This window comes from Rhinolophus sinicus, linkage group LG18, assembly GCF_036562045.2.
Source record: "Rhinolophus sinicus isolate RSC01 linkage group LG18, ASM3656204v1, whole genome shotgun sequence".
NCBI classification, from domain to species: Eukaryota; Metazoa; Chordata; class Mammalia; order Chiroptera; family Rhinolophidae; genus Rhinolophus; species Rhinolophus sinicus.
The window spans coordinates 5,011,998-5,034,449 of record NC_133767.1 but is presented as its reverse complement, the minus strand read 5'-3'; the positions used below and the strand labels follow the sequence as shown (position 1 = coordinate 5,034,449).

The following is a 22,452-nucleotide window of genomic DNA, read 5'->3' as shown; positions in this document are numbered from 1 at the left end:
CAGGTGTTCTGGCTCCTCTCATCTCGCTTGGAAGTGAACGTGTGTCCCAGGTGTGTGCTGGTGCCGGCGGGGCCCAGTGTGTGGGTTGTGGCGCGTGTGTCCTGTTCACACAAGATGCTCCAAGAGGTGGAAGAGCAGCAGGAGGGGTGGGGTTCAGGCCTGGTGCATGTTGGAATCGTATGGGGAGCTTTAAAAATGGACGGTGTAGCAAAATGGGGAACAACACATTGGGGGCTGGGGGGGGCAGGAGGGCTGTGGTGACAAAATGGGAACCCGAGGGCTCCTTGTGGTGACGGATGTGATCAGCGTCCCAGCTGTGGTGGAGGGTGCAGGAACCTATACGTGTGACACAATGTGTAGAAGTCACACACACACACACACACACACACACGTACAAAACCGGAAATCCGAGCAAGATTGGTGCATTGGAACCATGTTAGTCCTCGTTGTGATTCCATACTGTCATTTTTCAAGGTGTTACTATTGGGGGCAAGGGGACACGGGAACTTTGGATTATTTCCTACAACTGCCTGTCAATCTATAATCATCTCAAAATAAATGGGTCAATTTGTAAAAAGCACACACACCGTTGCCCCAGCCCCAGGGACTCTGATTTCATTGGTCTGCGGTGGAGCCTGGATGTGGGCAGGTGTTGAGGTCCCCAGGGGGGTCCAGTGGGCAGCCAGGGCTGGGAGCCACTGTCTACTTTGGCTCCCGGGTGGACAGGCTCTGGTCAGTCCGACCTGGGCGCTGTTGCGTCTTCCCAGGTCTGTGACGATCGGTCACTTTCTCTGCCAGAGAGCAGAGAGCGGTCTAGACTCAACACTGTGGGGCTACCTGTGACCCCAGGGCACTTGTATCTCCAGGGCACAGCACATCGTTCCAGGTTGGCACAGCAGGGGGAGGCTCAGACCAGGCCTGACTCCTGTGCCAGCCGGTAAAACAGCCCCTTCTGGGCCAGCAACTGGGCCGGGCTGCCGCTCTCTGCCACCTGCCCCTTCTCCATGACCAGCACCCTGCAGGGGAGAGGGAGACAGGCAGCTCTTTGGACCCCAGTCCGGGCATGTGGCCGCTCTGAGAGCCCAGCGTGCCTGCTCTGAGGTTTGCTCCCTGGAAGTCTGGCCTTCTGTGCAGTTTCCCGGCCCCGACAGCCAGGATGGACCCACGTGCCTGGCATGTGGCCTTGGGCTCAGCCCTCCCCCTCTGGGCATCAGTTGTACGCCCCGTACAATGGGCACTTGACATCCATTCCATCGCCCTTCCAGCTCTAACCCCGGATGCCTTCCTCCGCCACCATGGGGGCCCCCGGCACATGAGGGGAGCTTACCGGGCACAGTCCATCACGGAGCGCAGGCGATGAGCAATGAGCAGCACTGTGCACCCGGCAAACCAGCTCCGGAGGGCGGCCTGCATCTGCACCTCCGTCCCCGGGTCCACGGCAGCCATGGCCTCGTCCAGGATGAGGATCCGGGTGTCCCGGAGGAGGGCGCGTGCCAGACACAGGAGCTGCTTCTGGCCCAGGCTGGGAAAGAGGGGGACCGTCAGGCCCGAGATCGGCGTGTCTCCCCATCAGGATTTGCAGCGTGTGCCCAGCAATGGGCCCCCACGACAGCCGCAGAGGTGGGGGGTGCGTGCATGTGTGCACATCCTCACACGTGGATCCCGGTCCACAGAGCTGGTGGGAATCCCGTTCCCCCCTCCCATCCTGCCATTTTTGGGCAGGGTGACTTTAGGCAGCCATTCAAACCCGCTGTGCCTCAGCTCCCCATCGGTGGCATGGCTGTTTCCGTGTCTCCATGGTTTCACCACGTGGCAGACACATCCTCGCGATCTGTGCGGTTCCTGACTCAATACCCATATAACCACAGGGTAGGTATTGTATTAACGGGTCTTTCCTTGCTGGGTCACGAGGACCAGAGAAGTCACACAAGTGCATGCGGGTCACACAGTAAGCCCTCAGCATACAGTAGCTTCTCTTAATTCTAATTACAGATGGGCAAGGTGAGGCCCAAGGTCACGCGGCCAGGGAGCACCCCGAGCCCAGGGCCCCAAGGCCATCTGGGGCTATTTCCTGCTGTGCTCGGCTTCGTCTCACAGGAAAGCCTTTAGGGAACCAGAAGCTACTATGGCTGTGCAGGTGTCAGGTGCCCGGGCCCTGCTCCAGCCTCCCCACCTTGACGCTGGGCGAGTCTCAAGCCTCAGATGCCAACCCTTCGCAAGGAGATGAGCGAGAGTGCAGCTTTGCCAAATATGAAAGCGCATATTGTTTCTTGGATGCCTGGCACGGTTTCAACACCTTCACTTTAATCCTCACTCCGGTAGGTAGGTACTAACGATTGTTCTCATTTTATAGACGAGGAAACTGAGGCACAGGAGATTAAGTAACTTGCCCGAGGTCCTATGACTGGTAAGTGGGGGGCCCGGCTTGGAAACCTGTCAGGCCACACTGTCTCCCCAATGCGTGGAAATCACTACCCCTCACAGCACCTTACCAGGGCCAGGTGGGTTTTACATCTAGAACACCTCGGTTTTTAAGAAGACACACAGCTGTACAGCTGTGTTCACAGCAGCATTATCCACAAGGGCCGAAAGGTGGAAGCGACCCGAGTGTCCACCATCTACCACCAGACGAATGGATAAGCGAAATGTGCTGTGGCCACACAAGGGGATAGTCTTCAGCCTTAAAACTGGGAGGAAACGTTGACACATGCCAGCGGGGATGACCCTTGAGGACGTTATGCCGAGGGAAACGAGCCAGGTGCAAAACGACAAATAATATAAGTACGCCGTTTAAAGGAGGTACCTAGAGCAGTCAAATTCACAGAAACAGAAAGCAGAACGGTGGTTGCCAGGGGCTCGGGGAGGGGACACAATTGTTTCAGTGGGTACAGAATTTCAGTGTTGCAAGATGAAAAAGTCATGGAGTTTGGCTGCACAACATGTGACTATACTCAACGCTACTAAGTATATACTTAAAAATGGTTACGATGGTCAATTTTATGGTATGCGTATTCTGCTACAATCTAAAAAACGTTTTTGTAAAGGCATACAGTCCACCCCCAGTAAGTGTGGGGTCAGCGCCCAATATCAAACACAGTGTTTCTGTAGCAAAATAAATGCCAAGTGGAATAAATAAAGACTATAAGTTGCCTTGTGTTAGTAGAGGGTGGGTTTTGCCACCAAATAAATTTAGGAACTAAATTTAGGAACAAGACACTCGATATTCAGAGATTGTGTTGGAATTTGGAATTGCTGATAAGGAATGGGACTCGTCCTGTGATTAACAGAAAGGGGATGATATTCTGTGGGGGGAGGCAGATTTCCCGGGGGAGTCTCGGCCACATTCAACTCGCCTGCCTGTGCCCCCAGGTCCTGGCCGGTGCGGTGACCCTACCTCAGGTCATCGCCTTGGTCTGTGCACTCGTACTGCAGCTGGCCGGGCAGGCTGGCCACCAGGGCTCTGAGCTGCACCGTCTCCAAGGCGGCCCAGATGGCTTCGTCCGTGTGCTCATGCAGCATGTCCAAGTTCATCCTCAGAGAGCCGGGGAACAGGATGGGGTCCTGGCCAGGAGAGGCAGGGGGTCAGCGCCGGGCCCAGCCATGCCCCCACCTCTGTCCGCCCTGCTCCCCAGGCCTCACCTGGGGGATGATGGTGATCCTGGAGCGAAGCGTGTGCAGCCCCACGTGGGCGATGGGGACCTCGTCGATCCACACCCCGCCCTCAGCTGCCTCCAGGAGCCGCAGCAGGCCCCCGGCCAGGGAGGACTTCCCAGCCCCGGTCCTGCCAACAATGCCCACCTGCCAGGGGATGGGAGGGCAAAGCCTGTTCTGACCAAGAAGAAGGTAGGCCACAGCCCAGAGGGTTCCTGGGCATCTGTCTCTGTGAGATGTTTCCCCTGCACCCAAGATCCATCCACCCATCCATCCATCCATCCATCCATCCATCCATCCATCCATCCATCCACCCAGACAGCCATCCTCCTTCCATCCATCTGCCCACCCTTGTATCTGTCCCTCATCCTTCCTGCCTCCTTCTCTCTTGCTTACTGTTGCATGCTCAGTGTCGGACACATGGTGGGGGTTCCGCACTATTTGTTTAATAAATGAATGAAATGTGTGTCACCCCATTGTATGACAGGCACCCTTCTGGGCACCAAGAAAGCAAACAGTAAAGAGTCCTTGGTCCCACGGGCTCACTGTCTGGTCTGGGAAATAATGCAACTGAGTAAACAATTTTAATAATATAGCGTAATGAACAAGGCCTCTCTATACCCAAGCTCTGGACGTGCAGCGATGGAGGTTAGCAACAAGGCGCTGTTCGTGCTGTATGGGGTAGGGGTCGATGGGTTAATCAAGGAAAGCTCATGGAGGAGGGGATACTTGAGTGGGGTCTTGAAGGGTGTGCAGGAGTTCGGGGCGGGGGCAGGGTCCAGGCAAACCACAAGTGAGGGCAGCACCAGGCGTCTACCTGGCCCAGAGGCGGCTGCTCCACAAATGCTGGCTATGACCTGGCAGGGAACTGAATGGAGAGCCGGGCAGGGCCTTCACTGCCAAGCTCAGGGGTTTGGCCTTTATGCTGAAGGAAGCTGGGAGCAGGTGGAAGGTTTCAGGCAGGGGGATGACATGCTCAAATAAAGATCACAGGAGAATAGACTGGAGGAGTGTGGGGGCTCCGATGGGGGCCTGGAGCCATCAGGGTGAGAGCAGGGAGGGCTACAGGGAAGAAGTGTCACTCGGGGAAGGGATTCAATGACTAGGCATCTGTAAAATGGGATAATACCAGCACCTTCTTTATAGGGTGGTTGTCAGAGTAAAAATGCAAATACTGATTAATGAAAGCATCAGCAAACATGTCTGCAGCACTTGCTCTGTGCCAGGTTTATATGTATCAACTCAGTTAAGCTTCACAACAACTCTACGAAGTTGATGCTATCATTCCCATTGTACAGATGGGAAAACTCAGACCATGAAGTGACTCAGCCATGAAGTGACTTGCCCTAGGTCCCCCATGCCAAAGCCAGGAACTGAGCCCATGCAAACTGGATAATGCATGTGGAGCATTCAGCACTCTGCCTGGCACATAGTAGGTGTGCAACTAATGTCTGAGAAAGAAGAAAGAAGGGCACTGGGAGATACCTCCTCTGGGACAGCAAGGTAGGGGTGGGTTTCGCTGTGGTGGAAGCAGGTTTCAGGAAGTTACATTCATGAGGATGTGGTGGGTCTGAAGACGAGGGGCCCTGAGGTGGGGACGTGGAGGAGGCAGCTGTGATCAGGGCCTGGACCCTGGGGTAACACCCAGCCTGGCTGTGGCCTGGCCCCCAGGAGGAGGAGGATATCGGAGCAGCACTCACCTTCTCTCCCGCATGGATCTCAAAGGACACACCCCGCACGACCATCGGGAGCTCAGGTCGGTGTCTCAGCCCGAAGTCCCGGAACTCGATCTGCCCCCTCTGAGGCCAGGGGAACCGGGCTGCACAGGTGGGCAATATCCAGGGTGCCTGAGGCAGGAGGGGAGGGGACCCCACTGGGTCAGAGGAGCCTTTCTCCCTGGCTTCTCACAAAGGCCCACCTCTGTAAGCCTCAGTTTCCTCTTCTATAAAATGGGCATATTTATTGCTATTTGACAGGGCTGTTACAGGGCATGGAACCTAGCAAAGCTGGTATCGTAAAAATAATGGTGGTGTTGGCTACTCTTTAAATCAGTATTATTATCAGCCACTGCTAACTGTCAAATCACACACTCCTCTAGCAGAAGCACTCTCCTTTGTCTCTGTGAAGAGGGCAGGTCTGCAGCAGGGAGTCCAATGCTGCCATTAGTATTCCTGTGACCTTGAACAGGTCACTCTATGCCCTCGGTTTCCCCATCTGTGAAATGGGGCCAATAAGAGCAGTGGGCACGCACTGTTCATTGGGTGCCAGACGCCATCCTAAGTCCTTTATTGAGGGATCTCATTTGACCCTCCCAGAACACCCTGCTGTTAGTGGTTATGCTGCTCTTGTGTGACTGTAATGTCACTATCATGTTGCTGTTACGTGGCTGTGGCACTGCTGTGTCCTATGTCCCCTGCCACTCAGAAGATTGACCTGCCTTGCTTGCCCAAGCAAGGAAGCAAAGGACTTGGATTTGACCTGGTCCAGACCCCATGCTCTCAGCCATCACTGTGGCCCTGACTGGGATTCCTGCCTACAGTGATGGGGGCTCCAAAGCCCATGGCAGATGTCGACCTGGGTCCACTGCCCTCCGTGGTAAGTCCGGGATGGGGCACGCCCTCCGCCCCCGTCTCCCACCCATCACCTCCTTGGGCGTCCCGGCGTAGTCCTTCATCCGCTCCACTGACACAATGCTGCTCTCCAGGTCGGTCCAGCTGCGGACAGCCCACTGCAGCGTCTGGGTCACCTGGAGAGAGAAGACGCCTCAGGCTGGCTTCAGCAAGGCCACCCCGCAGGCTGGCACTGCCCCGCTGAGCCAGGGACTGGGAGGCAGGGCCCCAGGCAGACAAAGGGGCTGGATTTGGCTGCAGCCACCAGTACCCATCTCTCCCTTCAGTAAAATCAGAGTAGGCAGAGCAGAAATGAGCCCTCAGACATCAGCATGTCCAACGCATCTTGATACAGGTGAGGAGACAGGACCAGAGAGGGTGCATGGTCCTCCCAGGGACACCCAGCAGTGCCCAGACCAGATGACTTCCATTCGGAGACGCTTCCCTCCCGAGTGCCCATCACATGTGACACCATGCCAAGCTCCTCCCAGGGCCCACACCCCCTGCCTGCTCCAGCCCTCTCTCCTTTCCCAGCCTCTTTTCCCTCCAGTCTCCCCCTAGCCCACGCTCTCCAGCCAAACTGCCTACCAGGCAGGCCCATCCCCCCACCCCCAGGCCTTTGCTACCGATTCCGCTCCCTTCCACCCTCACTTTCTTCCATCACAGCTCCCAAGCCCCCTACTCAGAGAGACCTTCCCCCCATCATGCTCCAGCCTCTTCCCTTGCTTTATCCTTAAGCTTAGTTGCCTCAACTATAAAATGGGCATAATAATAGCACCCTTGATGGGCTTGGGGGCAGGATTAAATGAGTTAATCTTTAAAAAGCTCTTAAAACTATGTCTCATTCAGAATGAATGCTACTTACATATATATATATATATATATATTTATTTTTTTTTTTTTCTTTTTCCTTCATAGATGTCATGACCTGGTGTTAAATATTGTTAATAGTTAACCGAAAGTTAACAGTGCACTGGACATGAACTCTACATACTTTATCTCAACTAGCCGAGTGGAGGGATTCAGCCCCACTTCTCAGATGAGCACACTGAGGCTCCAAGAGGTAAGACTCCTGCTCAGGGGCGAGCAAGGTCTCCTCAGCTAAGCTGTTGTAAGAGCCATATTTTCCCCAGTGATTGGTGGTTTGGACTCGGGTCCCTGAAAGCTCTATTGGCAGGGGCCCGTCTGTCTCGATTCTGCCCGCGCCCTGGAGCCCAGGTTGGGGTGTGGGAAGTACCTGAAGGGCGGCAGACACAGAGAAGCCCACGAGACCGGCACTGAGATGGGCCTTGCTCAGCACGGCGCACATGGCAGCCGAGAACACCAGCCCGTTCCCCAGGAGCTCCAGGTTGGCAGCGAGCCACCTATAAGGGGAGGCAGGTAACAGTGGGGTCAGTGAGGGCCCTTCTGTGGGGCCTGCTCCTCTGGGCACAAGAACTGGTCCTGGTGCCAGCTTGAGTGCCCACGGGGCCATGGTCTCCTCCACGCCCCAGTTCCCATGCAAGCTCAGTGGGTGGGGAAGCTGATGCTGTCCTGTCTCACCTGTGCTCAGCTCAGGACCTGGCACGTAGTAAAGCTTTGCCATGCTGCTGACGTTCTGTGTCTAGGATATGCCAAGCCATACCCCCTTGTGCAACCCCTGCTTGAACCCAACTTCCATCTTCATGAGCAAGTCAGCTCAAACATCACCTCCTCAAGGGAGCCTTCCCAGATTGCTCCTCCCTTCCTAATACATCGCTGATAACTTCCTTCATGACAGTTATCAGTCTTTATAATTCAACTATTTAATCAGTCCTTGACTCAGTCTCCATCAACAGACGGTGAGTTTGATGAGGGCAGCGACTTTGTCTCATTCACGGCTCTGTCCCCAGTACCTAGCATAAGACCCAGCCCAGAGTAGGTGCTCAACAAACATATATTGAATGGATGGATAAATACGCACCCCCTTTTATTGAATCTCTACTCTGCCATTCTCTCATTTATTCATTCATTCAACAGGTATGTATTGAGCACCTACTTTGTGCCATGCATTTTGAAGGTGCTGGGAACACAGCCATGAACCAAACAGATAAAAATCTTTCGGGAGCTCTGGCCTTTACTACATATAACAGCTAGTCCTCCTAACAACCCCACGAAGGGGGGTACCCCCATTTGACAGATGAGAACGCTGAGGCTCAGAAGGGTTAGGTACTTAAGTCCAGACACATAACAAACACCAGGATTTGAAGCCACATCTGCTGGTCCAGGCCAAAAAGCACGCACCCTTCCAACATCATGCTTCTCGGTGAGCCAACTAACTGAATACACAGAGGGTCTCCCCGTTCCTAGACGGCTGACCCTGGGGAGTCGCTTCACCTCTTTGAACCCCAGTTTACCTATCTGCAGAATGACCATCTGACTCATTATAGTTGAGAGGTTTAAATGAGATATGCCATATATACCGTATTTCCACAAAAATAAGACCTAGCCAGACCATCAGCTCTAATGAGTCTTTTGGTGCAAAAATTAATATGAGACATGGTGTTATTTTACTATTATATAACACCAAGTCTTATAATATAATATAAGGACACTTATATTATATAAGACCTGGTCAATAATAATTAATAATATAATATAATATAATATAATATAATATAATATAATATAATATAATATAATATAATATATAATGCAATATAAAACCGAGTCTTCTATTAATTATATTTATCAAAAGACGCATTAGAGCTGATGGTCTGGCTAGATCTTATTTTCGGAGAAACATGGTAGCATAAAATCATTGAACATTGCACATAGTGTGCCTTTTAAATGTCCGTAAGGTCCCTCCTCTCTAGGCTAGACTCCAGGACGGGGCAGGGCAGGTCCCCCAGAGGCATATGGAATTGAGACACTGCCCAAAACTATAGGGCCTGACAGGCCCTGCTGACTGGACACCTGGGCCAAAAGGAGAAAGGAATTCACATTTTTGAGTACCTACTGTGTGCTTGACCCTCTCCACACACTGGCCCCAGACTTCCTGGATTCAAACCTTGACTCTACCACATATTCGCTGTGTGGCCCTGGGCCAAGTTCCTAAATCTCTCTGTGCCTAAGAGTCACCATTTACAAAACAGTCTGCCTCATGGGTTGTTAACAGGATTAAATGAATTAATGCACGTAGAGGGCTCAGAACTGTGCAAGGCAGTAGCAAGCATGTTACAAGTATTAGCTATGCACGTATGTATTCAATCCTCATAGCCACTCCATGAGCACAATCCCAGTCTGATAAATGAGGCTCAGAGGGGACATGTAACTTGCCCAGGATCACCCAGCGAGTAAGCTGCAGAGCTGGGTTTTGAACCCACGTCTTTCTGCGCTCAAAGCTTGTGTTCTTATTCTTGTTTGGTACTGAAAAGAGGCTGAGGATACTTATGTAGCTGCTTTGTCACCAAGTCAACAGAGGCTCGTCCAATGGCCTGGCAACAGAGGTTCCTTCCGTTTTGCTGACATCCCTCCTGCCCACCTGCCGTTGGGGACCCCCACCCCCCAGGCCAGGTTCCACTTGCTCACAGTGTGAGCCAAGTATGCCCAAGGGATCTAGCATCAGCTGTATCCCCGACTCACTGTATGACCTTCGGCAGGCCACTTGATCTCTCTGGCCACACAGTATGACACACTCTGGGGACACAGATGGATTACAGAGTCCTGTCGGCCCCACCCTACCTGTCAGCCACCAGCCGTGGGAAACTGACTCTCTGGCTTTCATCCACATAGGTGTCATTCTGAGTCACAAAGGGGCCTTGGACCCGGAAGGCCCTGACCACTGCACCGCCTTGGAACGTCTCCGCCATGTGGGAACACACGAAGGCGTGCCTGGCTGACTCCTGGCGTCTGAGCTGGCACGAGGTGGCCACGTACAGGCTCTGAAGTGGGACAGGTGGGACGGGAGAAGTCACAGACACAGAGAGATAGTTTGAGAAGCACAGGGAATCCCAGGTACAGGGTCCCAGACCAGGCTCTGTTACCAGCTTGCTGTGTGACCTTGGGCCAGTTGCTTCTCCTCTCTGGGTTCCAATTTCCTTGCAAAATCAGAGTTCTATAGTTCTTTTAAAAATCACCTGCGAAGGTTCAAACACCTCCAATGCCCCACCCCAGAACTACTGAACCAGAATCTCTAGTGGTGTCACCTTGATCTTGGGATTTGTGAAGCACCTTCCAGGTGATTCTAACGTGTGGCCAGGATTGAGAAATCATGCATCGGGTGTAAATGTCTCCTTCCCAGTTCTCAGGCCAACTGCTTCACGTTCAGCCAGTCACCGTAGGAAAAGACCCGTGAAGGGCAAGGAAGGCACTCAGCCAAGTCGAATTCATTTCCTTAACTCGAGGGGTACATACCAGGTGTCGAGCACTTAATGATATATACCTCGTATGTGTTGTTATTCGGTCTGAGGTTGCAAGTTGGGTGCAGCTGGCAGGCAGGGAGGAACGTGCATTTTCTCAACACCCAGGGAGCATGCCAGGCTGTTTACAAACAGTATCCAGTAACTGAGGTGGGCATTAGTGATGTTCACTTTACAGGTGGCAACACCTGAGGCTCAGCGGGATGTGGCCACGAGTCCAAGCCTCAAAAGCGAGTCAGTGGCTGAGCCTGGATTCAGCCCTACCTCTGCCTGACTCCCCAGCTTTCGATGGAGAAGCTGTCCCTCTCCCGTCAAGAGGATGTAGAGAAGACCTGGGATCCTTGTGGAGCACAGTGGTGGCCATGGTTTTTGTCTGACTACCACAGCGTCTTCCACTCCACTTCTATTTCCTGGGGGAGCTGTCAACTGTGGAACCTGAGTGTAGGGGTGGTCACATGATACAGCCTAACCAGTCAGAGTAAACTATCCCTTTGGTCCGTGATTGGCTGAAGGATGAACACATGCCCCATACAGAGCCAATCAGACTCTTTCCTGGGATTGCTGTATGAATGCTGAGCTGGAGAAAAGGTTTCTTTGTGTTGGGGTTGCTAAGGTGGGATGCTGTGAGTATAGGGGTGCCAGGGGCCATCAGACCTACCCCCTGGAAAGAGTGTGTGTGCAATACTGGGCCATGCAGAGCTAAGCCAGTGGTTCTCAAACAGCGTGTACCGGAATTGCCTGGATGGTTTGTTAAACCCCGGATTTCTGGACCCCCTTGCATAGTGTCTGAGTCAGTAGGTCACGGTGAGGCCCGAGAATGTGCATTTCTAACCAGATCTCAGGTGATTCTGATGTTGCTGGGCCAGGACCACACTTTGAGGAGCACCGAGCAAAGATACGGAGGGAGTGACTGTCCTGGTGACAGCTGGCCACTGCACCCGAGGAACGTAAGCCATTCAATTCTGTTCTTCTGTGTACGCTAACTTCAGTTCGTCTCTGGCCTTGGCAACTGAAAGAGTCCAGCCTCCTACCGCCATCTTTGAGACTTTGCCATGCCTTCCTGGTTTCCAGGTAACTGGAGAAGAAGCTGATTTCCAGCACCAGGGCAAAATGTGAGATACGAAGAACGTCGATGTGGACGTTTGGGGGACACAGATAACTACAGGTGTTAGAGACAGACTGTGGTGTCTCTGCCTCCGGGAATTCTTCTAGGGGCGGTTCCCGGACCCCCAGCTGGACAGAACCTCTTACACTGACTCCAGCCCAGAGACGGGGACTGGCTGAGGTGACCCCAGCAGGCCCCAGGAGGCCTACCCAACCTCTCCTTACCTGAAACCCAGCGTAGAGGATGAGAATGGGCAGGATAGCCATGACGGCCAGCGGGGTGGCCACGGCGACCACCAGGCTGACCTCCAGGAGGCCAAAGGCGTAAATGAGCAGGGACCGGAGTCTGTCTGGGATGTCGACATCCATTGTGTCTGTCTCCTTGGAGAAGCGGTTCAGCAGGTTCCCCACGGGCGTCCGCTCGAAGAAGCCAATGGGAGACCGCACCACGTCCCACAGGAGCCTCTGGAAGAGCAGGCTGGATGCTCGTGTCCCCCCTAGCAGCACGGTGGCCATGGAGGCAAGCAGCCCAACGGCTGGGAGAGAAAGGGGGTCAGGTCATGCGGCCTGGAGCCCCACCCACCCGCTGTGGTATCCATCTCATGGTCTGGTCCCCTGGTTTTTCCTTTGATGGAATCACCCTGTAGTGGGTGGAAGGAACCTCAGAATATGACCTTATTTGGAAATGGGATCTTTGCAGATGTCACTGGTGAAAGACCTTGAGATATAAAATCATCCTGGATTTAGGGTGGGTTCTACATCCAATGACTAGTGTCCTTTTAAGAAGAGAAGACACACAAAGTGCAGCGAAGAGGCCGTGTGAAGACGGAGGCAGAGACTGGGGTGAAGCCCCGCAAGCCAAGGAACGCCCAGGATTGCAGGCAGCCAGCAGGAGCTGGGAGAGGCCTGGGACGGTCTCTCCTTCAGAGGCTCCACGAGGAACCGGTCCTGCTAACACCTTGATTTTGGACTTCTGGCTTCAGAAGTGTGAGCAAGTACATTTCTGTTGTTCTAAGCTACCAAGGTTGTAGTTATTGGTTTTATGGCAGCCCTAGGAAACTAATATACCCCTTCCTCCCAACCAATCTATGTGCTTAGAGTGGGAGAATGGGTCTAACTTCACTCTCTGTTTCTGGGGCAAATTTCATCCCTTACCAAGCCAACCACTGCAGTTGGTTCAAGGTTGAACACATGACCCAAGTCAGGCCAATGAGAGTGAGACCTGGGACTTTGCTCAGACTTTTGGGGAAAAGGTGCTTGTTGTTTTGAGGTGGCGAAGCTGGAGCTATGGGATCCCATCTTGCCACAGGGATAAGAAGCTATCGCAGAGGAAGAAAGTAAAGCCATTCCAACAGCCTCACGTGAACCCCTGGATCCAGCCATACCTGAAGCTAGTCATCTATGGATTCTGGTCCCATAAGCCAATACATTCTCTTGGTGCTTAAACTAATTTGAGATGTATAGTTATATAGTTAGTAGATTATACCTATTAATATATAGTTAGCAGCTTTCTTAATTTCAAATGGAGCGGGCTTCAGAGTAAGGAAAGTTATCAGGGGTAAAGAGGGGCATGACGTAATGATAAATGGGTCAATTCTCCAAGATATAACAATCCGTAATGTGTTTGTGTAACAAAAGGGCATCCAAATGCATCTAGAGGCTCATCTGGAGGCTGGGATTTGAGTGCTAAACGCCACTTGGAGTTGAGGGGGAGAGGCAGTGTCCAGCTGAACTGCCGTATCTGTGCCCACCTAAGTCTCAGCTGCCCCAGTGTCTGGGGGCCGAAATTCTGCCTTTGCCGTTGAGTCTGGTACAGATTCTGAGGATTCCAGAAAAGGAGGGATGTGCCATGTCCCCTATTCCTCTAGCCCCATCTTAAAGACCCAGGACATTCAAGGATGGTCAGGGGGGGGAGGCTAAGCCAGGGATGGGTGGCCCAGGGAGCCCTGAGCACCTTGGGTGCAGCTGAGAGGATGGAGGGTAAGGAAGGCCAGGGAGGGGTACCTTGGAGGCACCCCAGGAGCCCGAAGACCCAGCCTCGCAGGGCCGCCTGTGTCTGCCGCCCGTCCATGGTGGGGTCGTCCGCCCACAGGCTCAGCCAGTAGCCACGGCAGAAGGAGGCCACTTGCTGGCAGAAGAAGAGGAAGAGTGCGTAGAGGCAGAGTGGGGTGCCTACAGCCCGTATGTAGGTCAGGTACATGCTGGCCTTCACCTGGAGTACGTGTGAGGGAGACAGGGGAAGACAGGAAAGGCTAGGTGAGGCTCCCACACATGCCCAGGGTGCAGATGGAACCGTCGCACACACCTCACAGGTCCTCTCCGCACATCCCACCTGGAGCACCATCCGCATTAGCCTCAGGACCCCTCCCTCTACAGAACCCACAGAGGACCAGTGGGAGCGTGAAAGCTGACACGCTGTGGTGCTTTCCAGCTCTGGAGTGATTTATTGAACACCTACTATGGGACAGGCATGTGTCCCTATCATCTGAGAGGTAAGGAAACTGAGGCACAGAGGTTAAGCTACTTGCTTACGGTCCATCTCCTACAAATCTGAAGTTCACACAGCCACAGCCAGAGTGAACTTTTAAAAAGATCAACCTGACCCCATCTTGCTGTTGTTGCCCCGCCCGTGGCTTTCTCCTGCTCTCAGAAGAAATTCCAAACTTCCTGTACACCTCTCTGGCCTGAGCCCCAGCTCACGGTCTGCCAACCTCAGGGAATCGCTTTCTTTCTCTGGCACCGGAAGCTTCCTCCCGCTCTAGCGCCTTTGCACCTGCTGTTCCCTCTGCCCAGAATGCTCTTCCCCCTGCTCTTTCCATAGCTGGTTCCTTTGCATCGCTCAGGGCTCAGCTCAAATGTCACTCCTCAGGGCGTCCTATGTAAGCAGACCCCTGACTCTCAGTTGGTCCTCATCTCACTGCCCATCTTTATTTTCTTAATAGCATTGATCATTGTCTGATGTGAGCTGGCTTGTTAGTCTAATTCTTTGCTGTCTCCTCTCCCCAGCATGCCACCTCCACCGGGGCAGAGAGTTTGTCTGGCACATAGTGGGGGCTCCGTCCATGTTTTCTGGGTGGGTGAGTGGGTGGATGGTTGAGTGGGATGATGGGTGGCTAGGTGAATGGTAAATGAATGGCTAGATGTGAGGATGGATGAATAAATGAGTGGGTCTGTAGGTGGGTAAGTGGATAAATGAGTGGATGGATGGATGGATGGATGGATGGATGGATGGATAGGTGGGTGGATGGATGGGTGAGATGAATAGATGAGTAAGGAGATGAGTAGGTGAATGGATGAGTGAGTCGGGCAGATGAGTGGATGGGTGAATGGGTGGAAAGGTGGATGGATAGATGAATGGATGAGTAGGTAGGTCAGTAGATGGGTAGGTGGATGGATGGAGAAACCAGCAGAGGAGAAATCGTATGAGTTTCAGATTAGGATTGACCTTGATTTGACCCAGGTTGGTCACTTGGTAGCTATGAGAACACAGACAAGTCTCTCAACTCTTTAGAACCTGTTTCTTCATGTCTAAAATGGAGCTACCACCATCTAATTTAGGGTGGTCGTGAGCATTAAGAAATAGAAAGTGTTTAGCATATTACTTGGCACATAGTAGGTGTTCAGTAAAGATGAGCCCCACGCCCAGTGCTAGTGAGAGGTCTTGAGCCCCTGGGATTCGGGACAGAAGGGAGCAGTGGATTTGGGCAGAAGGGAGCAGCTGGTGGTTACCCTGCCATACCGCACGCTGTCCTCTCCAGCTGGCCATGCTGTCCCCTCAGGGTCATCTAGGGGAACCCCTGTCCGGGCCTCTGAAGTGGTGCTGTCCTTCTCGGGGACTAACTTCACAGACCTGTTATTGAGAGGACATGAGGACAAATCAGTGTGTCTCTCCGTGGGGTGTGTGTGCTACTGGTAGCCACTGACCTCTGGTGTACACTCTCCCCTTCATTCATTCATTCATTCATTCATTCATTCATTCATTCAGTTAACACACTGAGCACCAACCAGGTGCTGTGCTCTGTCCTCCCTCTGTGGCCCCCGGCTAAAGGACGTCCGTTACCCCAGAGTCGAGCGAGCCTGTTCTCCCAATGCCATGTCACTGAATGAACTTCTGTGCCCAACTTTAGAACTTGGTTCTCAGAGTTTTTGTTTTGGCCGAAGCTTTGCTGCAAGAGTTTTGTCCCTGCTCTTTTACCCTCAAATTTGTCGGGCCAAGTTAGCAGAATGTCAGTTTTGCACAGTTCAGCTGTTCCTTGTATGTTCTTTTCATCTGTGGATGAGTGAACTGACTTAACCTGAAGTGTGAATTGCTATCTGCCAACTGAAACCGTGGGCAGCTGACTTAACTGCTCTATGCCTCAGTTTCCTCAACTGTACAATGCGGATAATTTATGTCTATTTTTATCTATCTATCTATCTATCTATCTATCTATCTATCTATCATCTATCTATCTATCTATCTACCTATCTATCTATCATCTGTCATCTTTCACCCAATTTATCATCTATCTATCCATCCATCCATCAATTATCTGTCATCTAACATATCTATCTATCTACCATCTATCACCCATCAACAAACGTATCATCTATTCATCCATCATTAATCTATCATGTGTCTACCTATAGATTCATCTATTTACATCTTCCTACCTCTATTTATCCATCTGTACTCTGACAATCAATCTATCATCTATCAATTAATCTATCTATCATCCACCATCTACATATCTACCCTTAAAAGCAATTTGGTCATTCTGCGAACTGGGCATTTGGGGACTTAATCATTTTGGCCATTTGATAGTCAAACAGTTTTCGGTAAATTATCCGGCCGCTGAGCACCACGGTGGGTATTCAGCAGGTGTTCCGTCCAGAATAGATCTGGCTGCCCGCTACCTGCCTGAGCCGCGGGTGAGGACACAGCAGCCCCCTTCAGCCTCACTCTGTGCCCTCCCTGCACTTAGGATCACAGCGGACTCACCTGTGTGGTCCGCTCACGGGCCTCCCTCCTCCAGAGGAACCTCTGGGATCCTCAGTGCCGGTCACAGGTTCTGTTTCTGCAAGGTCAAATAAGTCTTGTCACGTGCTGGGGTCAGGCCCTCGGGCTCCAGATCCTGACTGACACCCACTGGCTGTCTGCCCTTAACTTGTCTGAGCACCCATTTCCTCCAATCTGGCTCCTGCAACCTTCTGCAATCCTCCCTGGGCTCTTCCGGGAACAGTATCCATTCAATCACTCATTTCTTCATTGATGCACTCAGCAAATATAACCGAGCCCCTGCTGTGGACTTGGGGTTGGAAAACATCCGTAACGTTGTATAAAGGCAAACTGCTCCGGGTGCCCCTGACGCCCTCACACAAGCAGTTCCCTATGGCTGGAATGTTCTTTTCCGGCTGAGTGTCACCCAAGCTCAGGTGTCATCTCCCCCAGGGAGGACCCCTGCTCCCCAACTGTCCCCCGAGGCCAGGCAGTTTCCATCTCTAAGCTCCAGGGTGGGGACACTGTGAATCACCACTTAGGTGGGCCAGTACCCAACAGATCTTTTCAGACTAGGCAGAGCCAGGGGCTGGGGGGCGCCTGGCTGTGTGTCCTTGCTTCATCAGGGAGGGGCAGTATACAGTCTAGTGAAGAAATATGAGGGGTCAAGTTGCTTGGGTTCAAATCCCAGCACCGTCCCTTATAAGCCATGTAACCTTGGGCCAGGTCCTGATTCTGGGCCTCAGTCTCCTCATCTGTAAAACGGAGGTAATTACAGTCCTGACTTCATGGGGTCATAGTGATGAGTTAATGGAGGTGAAGAGTCACAGCTGTTCTTTCTCACTCCCTGTGGGTGAGCGTGGGTCAGTGACTTCACTTCCAGAACGCCATTGCTTTCCCAGCAGGCATTGTGCTCTCTGGATCATTAGAAGCCCTAGCTAGCATGGCCTGGGCCTTCTGGCCTCTACGCATCAAATGACATTGCTTAGTCTCTGTAGCAGCTATGAGCATAGACACCGGAGTTGACCCCACCCAAGTTCCAATCTTATGTCTTCAGGCAAATTATTTAACTCTCTCTGCCCAATTTGCTCATCTGTGAAATGGCAGCAATAATTGTATGTGTTTCCAAAGGGTGTTGTGAAGATTAAATGAAATATCGTATGTTTACAGAAGCACTTAGCACAGCCCCTGGCTCAAGAACGGTGCCATTGGCTCTTCCTAGGGGGATGGGTCGCCTCTCAGGAGAGCCATCTGCCTCGGGTTTGGGGCTGTAGGCAGGGAATGGCCGGAGTGGTCCACACATGCCAGCTAGGACCCTTGGTAGGAGGCAGGCACAGAAAACCAGCAAAGCGCAGTACCTCCTTCTCCTCTGTCTCCTGGCTGTCTGGCTCGATCCAGAAGGCCTGCCAATGCCCCCTTCCTGTGCAGAAGCTCCTGGTAGGAACCCATCTCGGCAATGGCGCCATCTTCCAGCACCACAATCCAATCAGCCTGGGGCAGGACGTGAAGCGCGTGAGTCACAAGAATCCGTGTCTATGCAAGGAAGGGGTAGAGTTACACTCATGAACTTGACTAGCCTTCCAGAGCTGGGGTGGGGGTGGGGGCAGGAAGTGCCGGGGGCTCAGAGTGGGAAGAGTGCCCCTTGGCATGCTCCTGCCCTCTTTCTTGAAAACAGCACGTCCCAGTAGAGATGCAGAGGGGCTCCTTCAACCCGCATCTCAAGAAGACACGGAGTTCGCCTGGATCTGGTCGGTGACCTGGGAGAGACAGACTGTGGCAATTTAACCACAGACCGTTAAGCACGAAATACACTGCTCTTATAAGCCGCCGAGATGTGGGAGTTGTTTGTTACGTAGCATTGACGCAGCCAAAGCTGACCACTACAAAGAGGAAAATTGGACTCGGGGAGGGTGGTAGTGAGACAGGCTTGCATTAGGACCCTCTCTGTCTTTGTCCTGTGCCCTCTGACGATGGCTTTTCCAAACCTACCGTTCCCTGCAGCAGCCCTCCGGGCCCAATGACGTGGTTGAAGACGTGCTGGCCAACATGGGCATCCAGGGCTGCCAGGGGGTCATCCAGCAGGTACACAGCAGCCTTCCTGTACACGGCCCGGGCCAGGCTCAGCCGCTGCTTCTGGCCCCCGGAGAGATTCATGCCCTGTGGCCACAGAGAGAAACAGGGCCCCGGGTCTACACTGCTGCGTGCAGCTGCTGTGACGGGGCCACATCTGCTCATGAGGGAGGTGCCTGTCCTGCAGGGCCATCCAGCTTTAAACACTTGTTCTCAAGCCAACATCTGCCCCCCACCCCGGCTCCACCCAGCCTCCCTTCTCCCCTTCCTGCCACGCTTCCTGGAGGAGTTGTCTGGCCCCTCCATGGCTTTCCCTCTCCCACTGCCTCGACTTGAGTCTGGCTTCTGTTCCCGTTTCCCCACTGATACCGCCTTCCTCAAGGACACCAGTCATCATGTCCCTGTTCCTAATTCCAGGGGTCACTTCTCAGTCCTTATATTCATTCATTCATTCATTCATTCATTCATCCATTCATTCCACTCATATTTCCTGCGTGGCTACTTTGTACCCAGCAGTGTTCTAGACTCTGGGGACACGGCAATGAACAAAACCCAGTCCCCTGCTCTCATGGATCTTTCACTCTAATGAAGGTGGGGTGGGAGATAGATAATCAAGAAGCAAACAAGTGAAACGTATCACCTATCGGATGTTGTTAGGTTTATGAGGGATAATAAAGCAGAGGAAGGGTGGAAGGTGTACTGTGTGAATAGGTCAGGGGAGGCCTCTCCACTCAGGGGACATTTGAGTCAAGACCTGGAAGTGAGGGATGGACCATGTAGACTCCTGAGAAAGAGAGGACAGCACGTGCAAAGGCCCTGAGGTGAGTGTGCTTTGGGTGTTCAAGGAACCACAGAGAACCATGTGGCTGGAGTGGCGCATGATGGGAGATGGGGTCAGAGTGCTAACAGGGGCCAGGCACCAGGCAGCTTTGTCCGTGATGGTCAGGATTTGGCTCTGAGGGAATGGGAACACCCTGGAGGGGTGTTCCGAGCAGAATGTGACTTATGTTTGAATAGACTCCCTTTAGCTGCTGTGCTGGGCTTAGCCTGTCAGGGCTGAGGACAGAACAAGGAGGGCAGCCAGGGGCTGCTGCAGCCATGTGGGGGAGAACTGATGGACGAGAACAGAACATTCTGGGTCTGCTTCGAAGGTGGACCCAACAGGATGTGCTGATGGATTAGATGTGGGTGTAGGCAAAAGAGAGAACTCAAAGGGGACACCAAGGTTTACACCTGAGCTCCTGGAGGATAGCACTTCCATCACTTGGGATGGGCGCGTTGCAGCGGTCAGAGGTGGTGCGAAAGCACACGTTTCGTTGCGGGTGTGACACAGCTGGACAGGCCTAGAGGGCAGCGGGCACCCCCTTGCTTCTGAAACACCCTTCCCTCGGTTTCCACGATGCCTCCTCCTACTCCCCGGACACTCCTCTCACACAGGGGCTGCTCCAGACCCTCTCGTAGGCCCCTAGCCTCCCCTTCTTTCCAGGAAACCTCACCCATTTCCTTAATTTTAACTCCGACTTTTCTACTCTCAATTCCCTAATCCAGGGGTCAATAATCTTTTTCTGGAAAGAGACTGATAGTAACGATTTTAAGCTTCGCTGAGGGACCGAGTCTCTGTCACAACTGCTCATCTCTGCCCTTTCTGTGCAAAAGTAGCCATGGCCCACAGGTAAATGAAAGGGCGTGGCTGTGCACCAATAAAACTTTATTTACAGAAACAGATGGGAGGCTGGATTTGATCTGTCAATCCCACCTAATCCATAGCTCCAGATGCATATATCCTGTTTATTGGATATCTCTGCCCAGACCCTTTAGTGAGGCCAGAGAGGGGAAGCAATTTAACCAACATCACCCCAAAAGGCAGGGCAGGACAGGTGCCCAGGTCTCCCCACTCCCAGTTTGAGAATCCGTCACCTCCAGTTCCTGCCACATCTCTCTTCCTCTCCCTGGCTCTATTTTTAATCATTCACTGATTAGTAACTATTTCTTGAGCAGCTACTATGTGCCTGGCCCTAAGCTGGGCCCTGTTTCTCCCCTACGTCCCGGCCCTCTCTGGCTCCCCTTGGACCCTCCCACCACACTGCCCACAGCTCAGGGAAGCAAGTGGCCCAGCTGCAGTGCCTCCCTGCCCAAGAAGGCCCGAGACCCTCACCTGCTCTCCAATTTGGGTGCGGATTCCTGCAGGAAAGCTGCCCACATCTGGCCACAAGGCACAGGCCTCCAGAACTCTGTCCAGCCATGGTGAGTCCAGCTCCTGCCTGAAGCACACATTCTCCACCACAGACGTGTTCTGGACCCAGGCCTCCTGGGGCACATAAGCCACGGGACCCTAAAACACAACTCACCTTGGTGAGGAGGAGGCTGATGGGGATGAAGGTAGAGTGGTTTTGGGGGAGTACTGAGCACTGGGCTCTTGGTGGTGGAAGTTAGAGCGATGGGAGAGAAGCTGGGCTGGGAGGGGAAGGAGCAGGGAGGCGTGGGGAGGGGCGGGGAGGGGCGGGGAGGAACGGGGACATTCTAGCAGGTGAGTAGGGGCCTCACCTTGATGCTCACAGACCCCTCCACCTTTGACAGCTCCCCAAGGAGAGCGGAGAGCAAGGAGGACTTCCCTGCCCCCACTGGGCCAACGACAGCCAGCAGACAGCCCCGCGGCACGGTGAGGTTTATCCTGGCAACATGGGATAGGAGACACATCCCTGGGTAAGGCCCGGCTGGAGTCTGGGCAGAACTGGTGAAGCCCAGTGACTCAGCCGGGAGGTCGCTAAGAGGACATGCAGGGCAGTCCTTCTCTCTCCCAATCCTTGTCTGGCTTTGCAAGCAGCCATCCTGTCCCACGTATGTGCATGGGAACACGCATGTTTACACATGTGCACGCACACCCACACACGCACACATATAAGTACACACACAGCATATGCACACATAGGCATGCACGCACACACACAAATGCAGGTATCTGTGCAGACCACACACATGCACAGGCACACAATGCATGCACGCATCCATGCACACACAAGTGCACGCACATGTACGCGTGCTCTCACACACATATGTGCACACACACATGCATACAGGTACGCACGTGCACACACACAGTGTTATTGGGGCAGGAGGGTTTACGGGCATCGCCTGTTGCCTAGGTCATTGCAATAGGCCCCTCACTGCTCCCCTTGCTTCTGCTCTTGGCCCCTGCCTGTCACGTCCTGTAGTCCAACCTCCATCCAGGGCGCCTGTTAAAACACTCCCCTGGTGGACACCGGCCAGTGGTGCCCATTTCACTCGGGGTAAAGGCTTCTCTGTTCGTCAGCCATACGGACTTATGTTTCAACACAAGTGGGGTGATTGTAGTCCCCAGGTGTCATTCGGCAATGTCTAGAAATATTTTTGGTTATCACAACGTGGGGGCGGGAACTACTGCTGTTAGGTTGGTGCAAAAATAATTGCGGTTTCAAGGATTAAAAATAATTGCAAAACCGCAATTACTTTTGCACCAACCTAATAGAATCTAGTGGGTAATACTGGGGGGCCTGCTAAACATCCAGCGATACACATGACAACCCCCACAACAAAGAATTATTCAGCCCCAAATGTCAATAGTGCTGAGGTGGAGAAAACTGGGTCTAGGCATAATCCTGCCCCAGGACCTTTGCACATGCTG

The 22,452-nt window shown here is 52.9% G+C and overlaps 1 protein-coding gene across 1 annotated transcript in view; it reads right to left on the bottom strand.

Annotated features, from left to right (window-relative positions):
• Positions 1 to 409: 409 nt before the first annotated feature.
• The window catches only part of ABCC6 (ATP binding cassette subfamily C member 6), a 46,978-nt gene continuing 24,935 nt past the window's right edge, over positions 410 to 22,452 (bottom strand). The window contains exons 16-31 of the mRNA XM_074322978.1: positions 21,336 to 21,462; positions 20,947 to 21,123; positions 18,711 to 18,878; positions 18,080 to 18,254; positions 16,725 to 16,800; positions 15,473 to 15,593; positions 13,748 to 13,955; positions 11,969 to 12,279; positions 9,963 to 10,162; positions 7,498 to 7,624; positions 6,296 to 6,397; positions 5,352 to 5,498; positions 3,640 to 3,798; positions 3,395 to 3,561; positions 1,328 to 1,522; positions 410 to 1,016 (exon numbers count right to left, since the gene is read on the bottom strand). Of these exons, the coding sequence (XP_074179079.1) occupies positions 908 to 1,016; positions 1,328 to 1,522; positions 3,395 to 3,561; positions 3,640 to 3,798; positions 5,352 to 5,498; positions 6,296 to 6,397; positions 7,498 to 7,624; positions 9,963 to 10,162; positions 11,969 to 12,279; positions 13,748 to 13,955; positions 15,473 to 15,593; positions 16,725 to 16,800; positions 18,080 to 18,254; positions 18,711 to 18,878; positions 20,947 to 21,123; positions 21,336 to 21,462 (2,569 nt within the window). The 3' untranslated portion in view covers positions 410 to 907. The remainder of the gene's footprint in view (positions 1,017 to 1,327; positions 1,523 to 3,394; positions 3,562 to 3,639; positions 3,799 to 5,351; positions 5,499 to 6,295; positions 6,398 to 7,497; positions 7,625 to 9,962; positions 10,163 to 11,968; positions 12,280 to 13,747; positions 13,956 to 15,472; positions 15,594 to 16,724; positions 16,801 to 18,079; positions 18,255 to 18,710; positions 18,879 to 20,946; positions 21,124 to 21,335; positions 21,463 to 22,452) is intronic.